The sequence below is a fragment of the Eretmochelys imbricata genome, chromosome 2 (genome assembly GCF_965152235.1).
Source record: "Eretmochelys imbricata isolate rEreImb1 chromosome 2, rEreImb1.hap1, whole genome shotgun sequence".
NCBI classification, from domain to species: Eukaryota; Metazoa; Chordata; order Testudines; family Cheloniidae; genus Eretmochelys; species Eretmochelys imbricata.
In genome coordinates this window covers 86,947,681-86,963,800 of record NC_135573.1, presented here as the reverse complement: position 1 = coordinate 86,963,800, position 16,120 = coordinate 86,947,681, and the positions used below count along the sequence as shown (strand labels likewise).

Genomic DNA, 16,120 nt, shown 5'->3' with positions numbered 1-16,120 from the left:
AGGTTTCTTTCACCTTTCTCTATAGCATCTGGTACTGGTCACTGACTGGGGTAGGGTACTGGACTAGATGGTCTGTTTCTATGGCAATTCTGCCGCCCTGTGTATTGTAACTTGACACTTACCTCTTCCATAATTGGATTTAATGTATTACAGGCTAACAAAGATGTTAACATTTTGAATCTATAATTTAATGAAAACAGTGGTTAGAAAAATACTAGTGATTTTCATAATAATGTACTGAAGCAAATTCAAGCGCCTTTAATTTATGGGCTTGTTCTCTGTTCCCATTAATGGCAATGGCAAACCCCTGGAGCAGGCCTCTCAAGCATGTGTTTTTGACTATTAGCACTTCTAGGCAGGGATTGTTTTCTGTTTTGATTATACTCTATTTATTTTTACTGCTATAAGGCATCATGTACATTTGCAGCACTGTATAAATAATTATGTTGGGGCTTTAAATCCCTGAATGTTGTCTTCAGAGAATCCTTAATTTACAGTGATGTCAGGCATTGCTGTGAGAGATCAGCCTGCAATTTGCCTTATGTATTAACTGTTATATCTCACTATGCTTAGGTCACTCACAGTATCCCTGCATGCATTGGCAGTGTGATGATTAACAACAAGCAACTTGACAAAGAGAGCCCTGTCTCCATCCTTGCTGTGAATAAATGCTATGCAACAGCACAGGAAGGCACTTTCTTTGATGGAAGCGGGTTTGCTGCTCTAGGTAAGTGTCATTAATGGAATCAATAGCTTATTGAATTAGTGCTAATGAAAACCCATCAAGTTTATGCTTAGATGCAATGAACATAATTAAATGACACTTCATTCAACTATTGTATATTCTGGGTATGTATTTCTAACTAACTCCTTCCCCCTTTACGTCCAAGACTGCCCTCTTCCCACTTGCCAATGACTGGCAGTCTGCAAAGGAGTCTCTGACACAAGTAAAAGACCTAACTCTTCTCCAACTGAGGGAAAAAAAAAAGTTCTGTGTGTGTGTGTGTGTGTGTGTGTGTAAAAGAGTTTAAACTGGTGTAATTTAAAGGCTGAGGAATCGGAAGGTATAAAGGAGTGAATTTGAAAAAGGATGGGGCTCACTTTACACTTTTTCCATAGGTGCTAGAACTGGAGGTGCTGCGAGACCTCCTGGCTTGAAGTGGTTTCCATCATACGCAGGGTTTACAGTTTGGTTCAGTGGCTCTCAGCACCCCCATTATGCAAATTGTTCCAGCACCTCTGACTTTTTCTGTTTTGTCAACGTATTGAACTACACCAATGTAAACTCCCTTAGATCTGCTTAAGCCCAGGGTACTGATGTAAGAGTCTAAATGAGTGAAAGGGAACTTCACCGCATGTAAGGGAATTTTAACTCTCACCACTTTACACATAGTTTCTGAATTTGAATTATAGTCTACAAACAGCTTTCCAAAGACTCAGCAAAAACCCTGTCCATTCAGGTTAGTTAACATGCCTATTAATTATCACATGTACTATTGATTACTTGTCACAGTTCAGAGCAACTGCACTTGTATTCCCCCTCCATGCAATGGCACCCTCTCTTAGGGTATGTCTACACTGCACTCTCCTTACACCAGTATATAGAGTACATGCACTGCATGTCCCCCTAGGAGGGGTATAAATAGCAGGGTAGATGGTGAGGTACTGCTTATGGGAGTAAAGACATGCTTAAACCCTGTGGATATGTACCCTATACATCTCTCTACACACCCAAGGAATGCCGTTTTTAGCAGTATGGTGTCTTGTGCCACTGATGGAATCTTTCCTCACTGCAGGGAAAAGCTCAGGCAGTGGGGAAAGGCTTCCCCGCTGCCGGAGCTTTTCCATGCTGCCTCCCTGCTGCCAGTCTTTCATAAACAGCTTAACTGCTCACAGTGATAAGTTACCAAACAGTTTTCTCTAAGCAAATACATTTATTCTTAGGGTAAAAGCATTACAGAAAAATAACATATTAAAAATAATAAAGAACCTACACACACACTAATAAGTTTACCAGAGATCACTCCCACCATTTCCATAAGGATTCTGGCCAGTGTCAGTCCTTTGAACCCTTCCCTAAGGATTGGACACCCCCCACCCCCATTTGGACAGAGGGTTCTATCTGTTTGCTACATCAGAAAGAAGGCCTTGGATCAGTTTAAACTCTGGCTTTTTATTCAAAAGTCCTTTATTTGTCTGTTGGCTTCTGGAGAATCCACTTTGAACTAGTATAGGCAAGCCTGCCACAGGCTGCCACTCTCTGGGGGCGTGTTTCAACCTGAGAGAATTTGCCCACTGTTCTTAGTTCCTGGAGGGGCTGTGGTTACCCTCTCCCATGGAATTACATACAATCCCTGGCCCACAATGATACATAAACTCAATACGATACAAAGATATTGGAGAACATTGCCATATCTGTCACATTCCTAATCTTTTACTTTATGCTTATCATTTATTTTTCAGTCAAAGAAGGTTATAAAGTCCGATCTGATGTGAACGTTACGTTTGAGTTCCGCACCATGGCTATGAATGGAGTTCTTCTTGGAATCAGTAGTGCTAAAGTAGATGCCATTGGACTGGAGATTGTGAATGGCAAGGTGGGTTGCATATGCAGGGGACACTCACTAGGGGAGTTGAATTTAGGGATAGTTCTCCAAGGCTTGTGCAAAATGGGAAAGTCGGAAGTGTTGAGCATTACATCAGTAATAAGTGATTAAACCGAAAGACCAGGAGGCAATGTGATAGAAACAAAGATGTTGCTGTGATTCATAAATACAACACATAATCTGGGGCAAACATTTGGTCACAAGGAAGGTGGGCTCACATCGTGAGGTTCACCACAATGTGAAGCAGCACGGAGACTCCTCATCCTATAATTACTGACCATAGTACTTATGTCAGCCTGAAGAGTTTGTGCTTTCCTTTCTAGTTGGACTCGCTACTATACTGTATATGCTGTTTGCTGGACCAGCAAAATACCTTTCATATATGTCGGTACCCTTTTCAATTAAGCTAAACTTGCCCTTACCCAAGCATGCTCTTGCAGAAACTGTTTAGCTGCTGTGTCTTAGCAAGAATTTTGTTAGCATAGGTGAAAGTCCTATTGTTATTCTGAGATGAGAAATTGCCAGGAAATGGAATGAGTATTCAGTATTCAATCATTTTCTTTTAAAATGAGGCTGAAGAGCTTAGAGGAAAATATATGTAAGAATGTTGGATTAAGTTTCCCTGTTTCTTTTGCTAGAAGTCTTAGTTATTTTTAAAGCTGATTTAGAAATCCATCAGTTTAATTTTACTTAGGAAAAGAAAATAGTACAAGATTTAGTCCCTTTTTTGGTTACAGTTAAAACAAAGGAGAACTGTAAATCTCTAAAACAGGATTAATGTAAACAGATGAGGCCTTTTAAATTGAATTAAAAACAAATTCTGTGATTACTTTTCAAATATAAATTATATTTTGGAATTTATATTTCTTTCTGTATACAACTGACAAAGCTAAAAGCTAACAACATTATTTATTTAAAACTTTTCAGTGAGTCTGCCTAATGATACTTCAGCAGTGAAGAGAAGCATGAAGCAGCTCAGAATAACAGAACCCAAAGAAAACACAATGGCTGTTTGAACCAAGCCATCTCATAAGCACTATTGTAATTTACAGGGAATGTTTTTCCATTAACTGATTTTTTTATGGAGGTGGAGGCTTTTATGCCTTTATCTGAGACGTGTGCACTGGTGGGAGTGTCCACCACTATTTCCCCCCATACATACCCTCAACCTTAAGGCTTCATGTCCCAACTATCATCTCTTCAGTTGTAATGGAATGGACACTGCATCCTTGGACACCTTAATGAATATGGAAAGTGGTAGCATTACCAAAGTATCGTTCGGTTTTTGAGAGTCCCAAAGCTAGTGGGAACATTGCAGGGAAGAATCAGGGGATATGCATATAAAAACATCTCTTTATTTCAGTAGATTAAAAAAGGAAAATATTTGCCAACTACAAAAATGACATAATTTAAGGAGTTAATCTGCTAATTTGTACCATGAATAAATAAGTAGTCTAAACTCACTGCAAGAGCCAGGCTTCTGCCTCCTCATGTTAATTGCAATAGTCCTCGGGTTCTCTTGAGAGGGAGCCTGTGGCTGTTCAGCTCAGCCCTCTGTACATCAGGAAATTTCTCATTATCTGCCACCCAGACAATTTAAAATCTTCTTCATCCCCCAAAAAAGAACCAATTTATATGTAATGCCATTGACTAGGGACCTCATTACCCTATTACCATAGAATAACAATTCCTTATCCCACACCCTAATTTATCCGTTTGCAGACAATGCCAACAAAATTGCTTATCTAAATATTGAAGATTTCCTAGAGCTGGCTATGTCTGAGGTCAGAGTTCCCATCTTTTTTACAGGTACAAAATTGACCAGCTGCTAGCCATGCCTCCATTATAGGGAACTGCAATCTTTATGGTTAGTACTCCGGGTAATTAATTGTGTTCTAGGTCTCACTGGTCATTATGATTCAGACAGTTACACAGAAAGTACCTTGTAGCAATCAGTACATAATTCCCCACTCCAGTACAAAATAAATAAGTAAATAATACATTGCTTTTAAATATTTTTCCCAATTTGCCCTTGTTTTTGGGTAATATTTACATGTTTGAAGGTCAACACAAAAATTTTGTCTTTTAGCCTGTTTAAACAAAAAAGAAAAAAAAGAGAAATAGAAGCACACATTCATACATCTGTATCCATGCACATATTGGCACTGACCTAGTGGTTTCTCATCCTGTACATAACTGCTGCCATATTGAAGCAATTACTGGACATGATGGTCTTAGTACTCCAGAGTAAATCAGGTGTAATGCCTATTGAGTCAGTGGAAGTATACTGGCGTAGAAGAACCAGTCCCCATATTTATACCAAACATTTATATCTCAAATAAAGAATGCCTAGCTTGTTGAATGTATCATGATTAGGTTTAGAAAATACTTTAATAAGGATTTAAACACCATCTATTAAATTGGTTATTGGGCTTTGGTCACTCATCAGTCATTTATTTAAAAAAAAAAAAAGGACTCTTTGCAGCAGCATGACTGTGCTTTTATTCAATCAGATTGCTCCACGTGTTCTTACTGTCTGTGTCATTATTGGCATCCGGTTATTTGTTCAGGTTTTGTTCCATGTCAACAATGGAGCTGGCAGAATAACAGCCACATATGAACCACAAGGTGCAAATAGCTTATGTGATGGAAAGTGGCACAAGCTTCAAGCAAACAAAAGCAAGCATCGCATTGCTCTGATGATTGATGGGAATTTGGTTCAGGCTGATAATCCCCACATCCAGTCAACATCTGCAGATACAAACAATCCCATTTATATTGGAGGCTTTCCAGGTATGTACAGTAGTATTTCTCTCTGACTAAATAGCTAACAGTTCACAAACTGCATAGACCATAATAATTCAGTGAATGTAATGTGAGATCAGCTATGCTAAGATCCTACTAACATTTTTGAGTCTCCAGAACTTACTTTGTGGGGGATGGGTTAACTCCGGTCATGAAAAATTGATTCTGCCAGAAATGCTTTTGATTTATTGAACGAGATCTATTGAATTTGGCACAAGATGGTGTCAATTTACACTGGCCCTGCCAAGTCTCAACCCTAACACTGGAGGAGAGTTGTACCCTGTGAAATACTTCCCTTCCTTGGGGTTTCCATGGAACGGGGCCACTTTTCAATCTGAGGCGACACAGGATCCTCACGTGCGGAGCATCCTGTGAGGGTGTGCTGTATCAACGGGCATATCAAGGCATTCCCCCTCCCCCTCCCACCATCTGTGTAGGCATTTATACCATGCTCACCCGCACTTGTTGTGGCCACACCCGCTACATGGCTAGCACGATGCATTATGGGGCTGTGCTTGTCCTCTGAGATCCCTCCCTCTCTGCAGCGGAGGGGAGGGAGCCAACTACTTGGTGTGACATTTACTGCGGGTGACCGTGTTACCCCTCTGCCTTAGTAAGAGAGAGACTTGCTGATGCTAAGCTGAGTGACAGCTCCCTGTCATCCCCACTTGTTAGGCACCCCAGACAGATTTCTCAGGAGTCTGCCAGCCCTTACTTTGCCTTGCAGGTAAAACTTGGTACACCCCAGACCCCTTGAATAATGCTCCTCCATGGTATCCAGCCCCATCACTGGACACTCTCAGTAATTACCAAGTCTGCTGCCTCCAAAGAGACAGTGTACACACCAGGTTACACACCAGCATTCACGCTTTGCTGAATGTTACAGCACTGAGATTTACTTAGGATAAAACAAAGTGAAGTCTATTAACAAAGATAGGGGCCAGCAGCAGCAGTAGTTTGGGTTTGTGGGAGAGGGCTCAGGGCTAGGGGCAGGGGGCTCCCAATTGCATGGCCCTGCAGCTTCTGGGTGGCAGAGGGGCCTGGGGGGACTCTGCGTTGCCCGCACCCACAGGCCCTACCCCCTTCGGTTCCTGGCCAATGGGAGCTGCGGCAGCCAGCACTTGTGCCCTCCGCCACCTAGGAACTGCAGGGACACAGAGTCAAGTAGGGAGCCCTGCCAGCACCCCCGCCCCGCCCCGCCCCCTCATCAGCAGGCATCCTGGGCAGTGCACCGTGGCCCAGCCCTCTCCCCCAGCACCAGCAGGGTGCCCGGCCACCTCCCCCAGCACCCGTGGCACCCTCTGGACTGCCCCCCCTCCCATTTTAGTTACAGGTATTTTTAGTAAACGTCACAGACAGGTCACAGGCCGTGAACTTTTGTTTACTTCCCGTGACCCGTCCGTGACGTTTACTAAATATACCTCTGACTAAAATGTAACCTTACTTATGATGACCAGTATGGTATAAACTTTTATTTGATACCTTACATGACATTTTTGATAGATAAATACTATGACAACGTGTTAGATGTAGTGAGTTAGGAGTTGCTCTTACAAACGACAGTGAAACCTTTACAGTTGTCATTGAGAGGGTCATACTTGGGTCTGCGAGGGACTGTTTCTACAGGCCAAGATAGACACCAGGTGTAAATTTATCATTAGGTCTCATTTGCTCTGCACAATTTTCTTTTTCATATAAATATTTGTCATTAAATTATAATAATGCCAAGAAAAATAGAGTTTAGTGCTTTTAAGATTAAACTGTACTGTAGGCCATAATTAAACTGTACTGTAGGCCATTAAAAAGATTGCATTTGTAACATCAGAAAATTGGCTACTTTGCAAGCAGGGTGAATATGTTTATTTGCAGCTTTTTAATACCTATACTTCTATTGAGCCTGAATAGACATCAGACGATGATGAATTATTAAACAAAGTGTGAAACGCCCACATACATTTTTCTTTGAAACGGCAGTTATTATTAGAACAGCTAGGCCTGTGATGGGTTGGACCCCTTTGTCTTCCAGTGGAAAAACACTGGCATTCCGGGGGGGGGGGGGGGGGGGGGAAGGTGTTCCAGTACCGGGTGGCTCAGTCACATGTCTTGGCAGGGTCGTAGCAGCCAATACTCTGGAGCGTCCACAGGAAGACTAAACTCTTCCACAGTCCTTTGTCTTTTGCTGATGGGCCATCAGCCCTGTCTGGCTTTGCATTGTTGTACCTGAAAGGTTAGTTGTGGGTGACACCCAAAGTAGCACATTTGAAATATAGATACATGGTCAGTATTCCTAACTTCAGATACAGAAATGAGAAATGGGCATGCAAATTGGATAATCACATTCAGTAAATCATAACCTTTCCAATGATATCTTACATGAGCCATCTTGCACAAAGTATATCTGTTATGCCATATCCATATTATAAGCATATTTCCATAAAGAATATGGAGTGTAATGTCACAAGGCCTACTTGTTATGAAGAGCTTAGATTGATGAAATCTACAGAGCAAACATGACTTTTAAGCATTTGGAAAGCTTTGGAATAATACTTTGCAGTGTTGGAGCTCAAGATAGTTTACAGCTACTAATGAATGATTCCATCAAGCATGGCTACTGCTTGATCTCCTAGGATTCCATTGAAGGTTTTATGGGGGCTATGTTTGTTTAAATGGTGCTAATGCAATAGTAATTGTTCCTCTAGCAAGATTCCTCTTGGAAATATGTATCATAGGTGCAGACAAGGGAGATACTCACCTACCATAATAAGTGGTGCAGAAAGCATTCAGTGCACATGCAATAGAGCTGATCTCTGTAAACAGTTCCATGTAGTTCAGCATGAAGGGATGGACTGGGGGAGCAACTAAGGCCAAAAGAGTACAAGGTATTGCAGATCTAGCAGCTGTAATGTCCTGGTAGAAGATAGACTGGGCTCCAGACCAGCTTGTTCTGTAACAGTGATTGCGGCATGGCTATCACCTCCCTTTCCTCAGGCTGAGGTGGGTTTCTTTCCCCTACTGCTGTCTGAATTGCCCATCTAGTTTGGCTGGTGCAAGCCACCTGGCAGTTTTTGAAAACTCTGAGTCTGAGCCTGCAAGCACTGAGCACTTCCTGAGTGGTCTGAGCATTCTCAATTCCCACTGATGCTGGTAGTGGCTGGTGCTCTGCTGGCTCTCTTTTTATGGCCAATGATTTTTATGAATAATTTGTAAGCCTGGCACTTGCTATCATTCTCACATGCAGCTTCCATCCCCTTCCAATAGAAGCACATTCTAGCTATTTCGTATTTTCTTTTTCAGCTGATATGAAGCAAAACTGTCTGACAAGCAAGAACTCGTTCCATGGGTGTTTGAGAAACCTTAAGCTGATTAAGGGCCAACTGGTAGAATCCTATGACTTCAGCAAAGCCTTTGACCTGCATGGCGTGTTTCCTCATTCATGCCCTGGGTCTGAGCACTGAACTTCAGGGAAGGATTTGGGGATCGAGATAGGTTTTTAAATTTCTTAATGAAGAGGTGATTGATTTTTTTTTAAAATGAGAACCCCATGTCTCTCAGTTACTTTCCAACTCAGGACAAATATTTTTAGAAGTTCTATGCTTACATTTTTAACTAAAACCATTTTGTACAACCAATACCTCTACTAAAATGTTAACAGCTATTAATTGGGTATTTTTCTTTTTTGGAAACTTTGATTAATCAGTGTTTACAAGGCATGTTCTGTTTGCTTGACAGTATTTTGTTGTATTGTATATTGGTCTTTTATAATAAAAATAAAATTGGACCAGACAATGAAAATACAATAGAATGTGCATTATTTCATGTGGTGTAGTAGTTGTCCATTTTAATTGTAAGAAAAGAACCAGATACTATGAAGTGCATAATTGTGACAATATAAAGCAAATAATGCTACTATACGGAGGGCAACTTAACAGATGACTGGAATCCTCCTATCTGTTTTCTCTTTCATATTTGTTTTCTCTGTTAGCTTTTATTCCATTCCATTTTGCTCTATACCAAAATTTAATACTCCCGCCATCCCTTAGTCAGTATAGAAGACCCTTTATTATTGTACTAAATTTGTCCATGCACTTCCCTAAGTGCTCTCACAAAGGGGCTGCTTTTAAAATAAAATGGACTCATTTCCCAGGTAACCATGTATTAAAAATGCAGTGAGAATTTTAATGAGACGGTTAGTTTACATTGTTTTTATTTTTGTCATGGATAAAATACAATGTACATGTTCTACATTACAAATACACTACTATGCAGAGAGTGGAATTTATTGTAACAAAACAGTCAACATTCTAACAAGGAGAGGTAAGGAAAAACATACATACAAACATTTGATTTACCTAATGGCATCATATTATTTTCCAAGGCAATGACCTATTATGGAAAACTGGTTTTGTTTTGTTTTGGTTTTTTTGCATAGTTAGGGTTTCTAAAAACGGATCTCTTACCTAACATTCAACCCCCCCATGATTCACTACAGTTGTTTTGAATATGACCAGGTATAAGATCAAGGAGTGAGGCAACGCATCCGGTGTGCAATTTCTTTCTTAGCAAGAAATATGTCATTCTGGTTTTTAAAACTGGCTGATTTCCAGATCTTGCCCACTGAAAGGAAACATTGTTAATGCAGCATCATCAAAGGCTGTGAGGGCAAGTAGAAGTAGGCAATGCTACTACTAAGGACGCTTTGGAATAAAATGCTTCTAAGCCAGAATGTTTTTTCCTGGCAAATGCAGTGAGGTAGTTTACAGTGTATATACACATTATAAAGACATTAGCAATATGAAAAGGAGTTGGATTGTTCCAATATGTTTCTAACTACTTCTTACATACTTCTCTATAGCTAGTGTGTTGATGCAGAAAATGATCTTTTTGCAGCCAATGGAGTGTGTAAACACTTAAGGCGTCTCTGGAGGTTGTTGAATAGGTTCTACTCCTAAACATGTTCAGTCCCTTATTAATATTTCACTGCACAATTTTGTTACCTAACAAACCAACATGTAACAACTTTGAATGAAACTGCTGCTAATGGAAGCGGAAATCCAGAAACCTAAGCCAACCTTTTCAAACTGGTAGGCCTAATGTCAAGACCCCATGTTTGAACATTTTGACTGTAATATTTGTTTTCCTGTTAGCCAATGTGGCCAATGTAAAACATAAGTAACAACTCCAACTACAATAAGTATGACTTAGGCAATTAGTTCCTTCTCTCCTTCATGTCTATTGGAATTTTACTTTTTAATTCAATGACAGCAAGATTTTGGCCCTATATTACCAGTCTGTATACTGTTCGAAGAATCTATTCCAACTGCTTATATTTATGTGGATTAAAGTGACAGACAGTTTTAATTAAAAAAGTAATCATTCCAGTATCAAAGGATGGATTTACTTAAATCAAATTTGGCTTTCTTCTGTCCCTGTGCAAAGAGGGGAAGTGGCTAAGGTATTCCAAGCAGCCTTCCTTCATTTGTAACACACAGCGGTATTTATTTTAGGAAGATTTCCAGTGGAATCTATGTTTGAGAGTCCAAAACGTATAGAGTAAGTTACAGTCTGAATGCTTGGGGACAAGGTGGAGAAGTTGAAGGCGTTTGAATATATTTTAGAAAATGTTATCTTGGGTTCTACATTTTAAATTATTTAGCAGATGTGCAGGATTTCTGTGAAATCATAGAAACCCTTTCAATGGTAATAAATATAATATTACTTCTACCCTGCTCTTCACATTCAAGGGGGATTTTCCACATAAAATCCCTAGGAGCTGTTTATCCTTTTATAAGATATCTTTACAACTCCTGTTCAGCTCACAGGGTTTGCACGCACATATCTGAGAGCAGAATTTGACCTTACCTAATTCTTATGCTCCCCTCCTAAGAAGAGTATTATTAGTCCTATTTTATAGTTAAGAACATGGGGGCAGAGGGATTAAATGACTTGATCACAGCAGGAACCAGTGTAAAAATTAGTACTAGAACAGTTGAGCTATTAGTCTTGTGGCCAAACCACTGGCCCACATCTCTCAAAGACACGTGACTAAAGAGTTGTGAAAACAAGAAATACGTTGTTTTTATTACAGCTGTACTAGAACTATCCTAGCTAGAATTGGGCAGAGATTCATATTATGCCCTGGAGCTGAAGAAAAGCAATTTTGCAAAATTTAGGTGAGGGTACCGAATGTTGTTAAATTTCATCCTACCCTGTAGCTTGAAGAAAGGAAACCAAATTCTGCCCCCTATATGCTCAACTCAAAAAGTGAAATATTCCATATGCCACAGGTTGGTTTCGCTTACTAAGTACCACCAATAAGGTTGCACGGGTGTAGTGGAGGGCATGATATATAGTAATCTGAGACCTAAAGTAAGGTTTCAAAATATATAACAATAGTAATTACACAGATGTAGCAAACCATCACAAGTTACATGCTCTGTCATCAAGATAACATATTTTACATTTATTTGTGGGACACAGCTCGTAACAGTTATCGATTGCTACCTCATAAATGAAAGATTCTTTCTCTCCATATTCCTGTGGCCAATTCATGGAGGGAAAAAACCACCAAAGTGATTGTACAGGTCATACCACAGATGAATTTATCATACAGTAAATATATATCATTCAAATTTAACAAAGGATATTTCTGACCACTTCCTGTTTTTGCAGCATGAGAAAGAAATTCGTGATTTCTAGAGCATCACCACATCTCTTGCAAGCATATGTCTATGCATGCAGTAGAGTACAGCCTGATCATGCCTAGCCAGCTGGAGAGCTCTGAGCACTACTACTGACTGGCTAAGAATGGAGCATATTCTAGTAAATAAATTTGTTATACTGTCTCCCCAACCGCATCCCAGCCTGTGTTTGTCTGTCTTGACCAATTAAATCTCATCTTTTAGACCGCATGCAATTTGCAGCAGAGTTAGCTCTTTATTACTTGTTTGTACAATGCCTAGCACAGTGGGGCCCAACCTGGTTGTGGCCTTTAGGCACGACAACAATGGCAATGTTAAATAACAATAAATCCTACTTCTCCTCAGAAACTCTTCTTCTCCATCTCTATGAACAGGAAAACCTAAAACCCCTGCCATAGTACACAAGTGTCAGACCAGATCTTTCTTCTGAACACTGCTGACAAGACTAAAAACTAAAATAGACTAAGGAAAAACAATTAGCCTAAAAATGAGAAAAGACTAGGTTTTGGAGAAAGGGTAATGTCTGTAACTGGCCCTTAAGACATTCAGCGCACATATTAAGACAATTAAGCAGAAAACATTTTAAAGCCATGACTAGTCAGTGAAAACTGGAGTGGCAAGACTAGTGGCTGTCTCAGAGCCCCATCACTTTTACATGTGTGTGTAGGGGAGGGAGGGAGAAGGAAGTATTGTTTAATTTGTGAGGCAGTGGTGCTACAAATACATGGGTACGCAGTCAACGCCGGAGAGAGATGTATCAGAAGGCTGATAGTAGTAACATATACAGTACAACATACATAAACAGTATGTTTGTCTTTACACAGTAGTTCTTTCTCCTCAGTATCAGCTACTAATGAGGAGTGAGTCAGCCGCACAGATATTGGAACAATGGACGTTTTACTTTATAAACTGGTTTGCTTTTGAAAGAAGGGTTCAAGTTTATCACCTAAACACATCCTTGTGGCACTGCTGTCAGTCCAGCTCCCACAGTCCATGTTTAATAGATACGTTTCCCTTCTTGCATACCGTGGTGATTCTTTTGCATTACCTTGCAGTCGGTAGCGTTCACTACATTCTAGGATGTCATTGTGTTACCTGTTTATAGAAATGTGTCTTCTCAGCATCAAGTCAAGAAGTGAAAAAAATACTCAGGTCCACAAGCTGTTTCTAAGTACCTCTGCTCCTTCCTCATTCATGTCTATTGAAGAACTGGCACAAATATAAGCCATGTGACTGTGTCACCGTTGTATAATGTTCCATAACTTGGAGTAACCGCTCTCATTACCTATTTGGGATATGAAAAGGCTCAATGGTAAAGTACTTGGGAGGAAAATATATAAAATAAAAAATGCTTTGGTTTCATCTGTGGCCAGGTCGTCTTGAGATGGAAAGCATCGTTGCCATCTTTTTGGCTTTTTCCAAATCACTGAGATGTGATATCTTTGCAAGCTTCAACTTGATTTTGGTTTTATCACCCATTCTGCTTGAGGATTTGCATGGTAAACATCTAACATGTATGCATCTGGGTCCAAACAATGCAGTCCTGAAACAAAAATGAAGAATAATTGTTCATATATTGTTCTCAGTATGCTGATAAATCCAACAGATCTAGATTTTCAGACGTGTGCTTGAGCAAGTTTCCAAACTGTACAGAAGCAAGTCAGGTTTTGTGAGTGCACCTTCCAACTTGAATGTGCATGTAACAGGTGGCTTGGAGGGCTGGGTTGCCTAGTGGCTAGAGCACACGGCACTCAGCCCCACTGCTTGGTTGAGGAGGTACAGTCTTTAAGGCCAGGGGAATAGGGGCACCCAGATCCACCCTCTCCACCAGGTCCCAGCCCAGGGTCCTGTGTAGATCAACCCCTGAATGGCAGGGGACCCTCCCAGTAGGGAGTCAAAATCCGCTGTCCTGGGCTACTTGCCACCAGTCTGTTCAGTTTGGGGCATGGCCCCTCTAGTCCAGTTTGCTGGGCAGCCTCCTTCCTGTAGCGTCCTCTCTTGGGTGGTGCCTTGCCACAGTCCCAGGCTTCCTTGGATGGGGCAGCTGCATGTTGGTTAGGGCAAGCCCCACAATGTCTCTGGGGGTTCTCTCGCTCAGTTACCTCAGGTGCTGGAGGCTCCTAGGTCTCCTTTGCAGTCTCCCTTGGCTGGGGAGACAGTGCTTACTCCCTGCTGTCTGCCTTGTCTGGCTGGCTAGTGCTCCTTCCCCTCAGACAGGGAAGCAGCTACCTTCTGCCTCTTCCTCAGTCAGCCCTGAATTGAGCTACATTCTTCTTTTCTCCCTCTCAGGCCTGCCACCAGGACCAGCTCTAGGCACCAGCAAAGCAAGCACGTGCTTGGGGTGGCACAATTCCAGGGGCGGCATTCCGGCCACCCCCCCCTTTCTTTTCCCTTAGGCAGTTGCGCTCTTGGAGCTTGGGGCGGTAAATTTTTTGCTTGGGGAGGCAAAAAACCTCGAGCTGGCCTGCCTGCCACTGGCAGCAGGTCTAACTTGGCGGGGCTAGCTGGGCCCAAAGGCTCTCTTTAACCTTTGCTGTGCTGGCTGGCAGTTTCTCTGCTTTATCATAGTACAGAAAAGGGTGTTTCTGAAAATCTGCTCTACATTGTTTCTAATTAATGATCAATCTCCTGTCAGTTGCTGGTGATCCTGGAAAATTCTTTGCACTCCATGTAGTTATAGACTCAGTGCACCAGCATTGTGGCTTCACTATAAACAGGGATCATATTGTTGCCATGAACATAATTGCAGGTGTCCTTACTCTGCATGGCTCTCTCAGCTTAGGACTGTAACCAATAACCTTCCTTCTTATGCCTATATGTATATACTGTTTCTTACTGGCATTGATCAAAAATAAACTCTACGGTGCAGATATACTCCCATCCGGGCATGCACTGCCCAAGCAAAGATTTAAAACATAGTCCAAAATAATCTTTAGTAAGAAGGGAAAAAGGAAAACAGCTTAGTTATATAATATTGAATTAAAAGCTTTGTTTCTTGGCCTTTTGGGTAAGGTCACATTTAATTTCAATGCATTCTTACTATCCTATTTATTCCAAAGGTTGCTCAGCACTATACAGAACTTGGATATAGTCCTGCCCCAAGGAACTACAGTCTAAATAAACAGAGGCACCACTGTGTTTCTATCTCAAGCTTTGGGGAGGGTCTCACTGAAAGGTATCAAGGGAGAAAAGAGATTTGAGAAAATATTTAAATGTAGGGAGGGAATTTGCTGGCAAGCAAGGAGAAGAAGGGTGCTCTAACTATTGGGATTACATGGAGGAAGGCATGAAGAAGGTGGGAGAGAAGTAAGCAAAAGGTCAGGTGAACTTGGCAGAAACACAGACATTGACTATGGGTCCTGTGGCAATGTCTTTATCAGGTTGTTATAAGCTGAACTTGGTCACTGAACCTTTTCTGAAGCCCTTGAAGTCAACAGGAATCTTTCCATTGACTACTGGGCTTTGGATTAGACCCTATATCTTGCCCTTCATTCTGCAGATGGACTGCAGTATAGAAGATTCTACTCTGTAAAGATATCAAACAAATGGAGTTATTTCAGAAGAATTTAGAATTGAATTTTAAGAATAATGTTTACCTATGTTTCCTCCAATTTCATATAAACGTTGGATCTGGACTTTCGTGTTCTTTGATGATGCATGGCTATCATGGAGAAGAAATTGAGTTTTAGTCTTTTATAGTATAATTGTGATTGCATACATTGAAAATGACCATTATACCATAATCAAACAAGGAATTCTATATGTCTTGTTCCAGTAGTAACAAATTTATGTACTGAATATAAGCATTTATATCTCATTCAGCACTATAGAATATTGTCTACAGAATGGAAAGTATATTATAATAGCAGAATTAGCTATAGCCTCTAACAGTGGTTCTCAACCAGGGGGATGTGTACCCCTGGGAGTACAGAGAGGTCTTCTAGGGGGTACATCAAGTTTCAACTCATCTAGATATTGCCTAGTTTTACAACAGGCTACATAAAAAGCATT

General features: G+C 40.8%; 2 protein-coding genes across 2 annotated transcripts in view; one reads left to right on the top strand and one right to left on the bottom strand.

Moving 5' to 3' along the window:
- The window catches only part of LAMA1 (laminin subunit alpha 1), a 155,796-nt gene extending 146,930 nt beyond the window's left edge, over positions 1-8,866 (top strand). The window contains 4 exon segments of the mRNA XM_077809059.1: positions 574-727; positions 2,464-2,597; positions 5,177-5,399; positions 8,706-8,866. Coding sequence (XP_077665185.1) covers positions 574-727; positions 2,464-2,597; positions 5,177-5,399; positions 8,706-8,866 — 672 coding nt within the window.
- A 4,694-nt stretch (positions 8,867-13,560) lies between these two features.
- ARHGAP28 (Rho GTPase activating protein 28) overlaps positions 13,561-16,120 on the bottom strand; it is an 88,147-nt gene continuing 85,587 nt past the window's right edge. The window contains exons 14-15 of the mRNA XM_077809058.1: positions 15,706-15,770; positions 13,561-13,652 (exon numbers count right to left, since the gene is read on the bottom strand). Coding sequence (XP_077665184.1) covers positions 13,561-13,652; positions 15,706-15,770 — 157 coding nt within the window. The remainder of the gene's footprint in view (positions 13,653-15,705; positions 15,771-16,120) is intronic.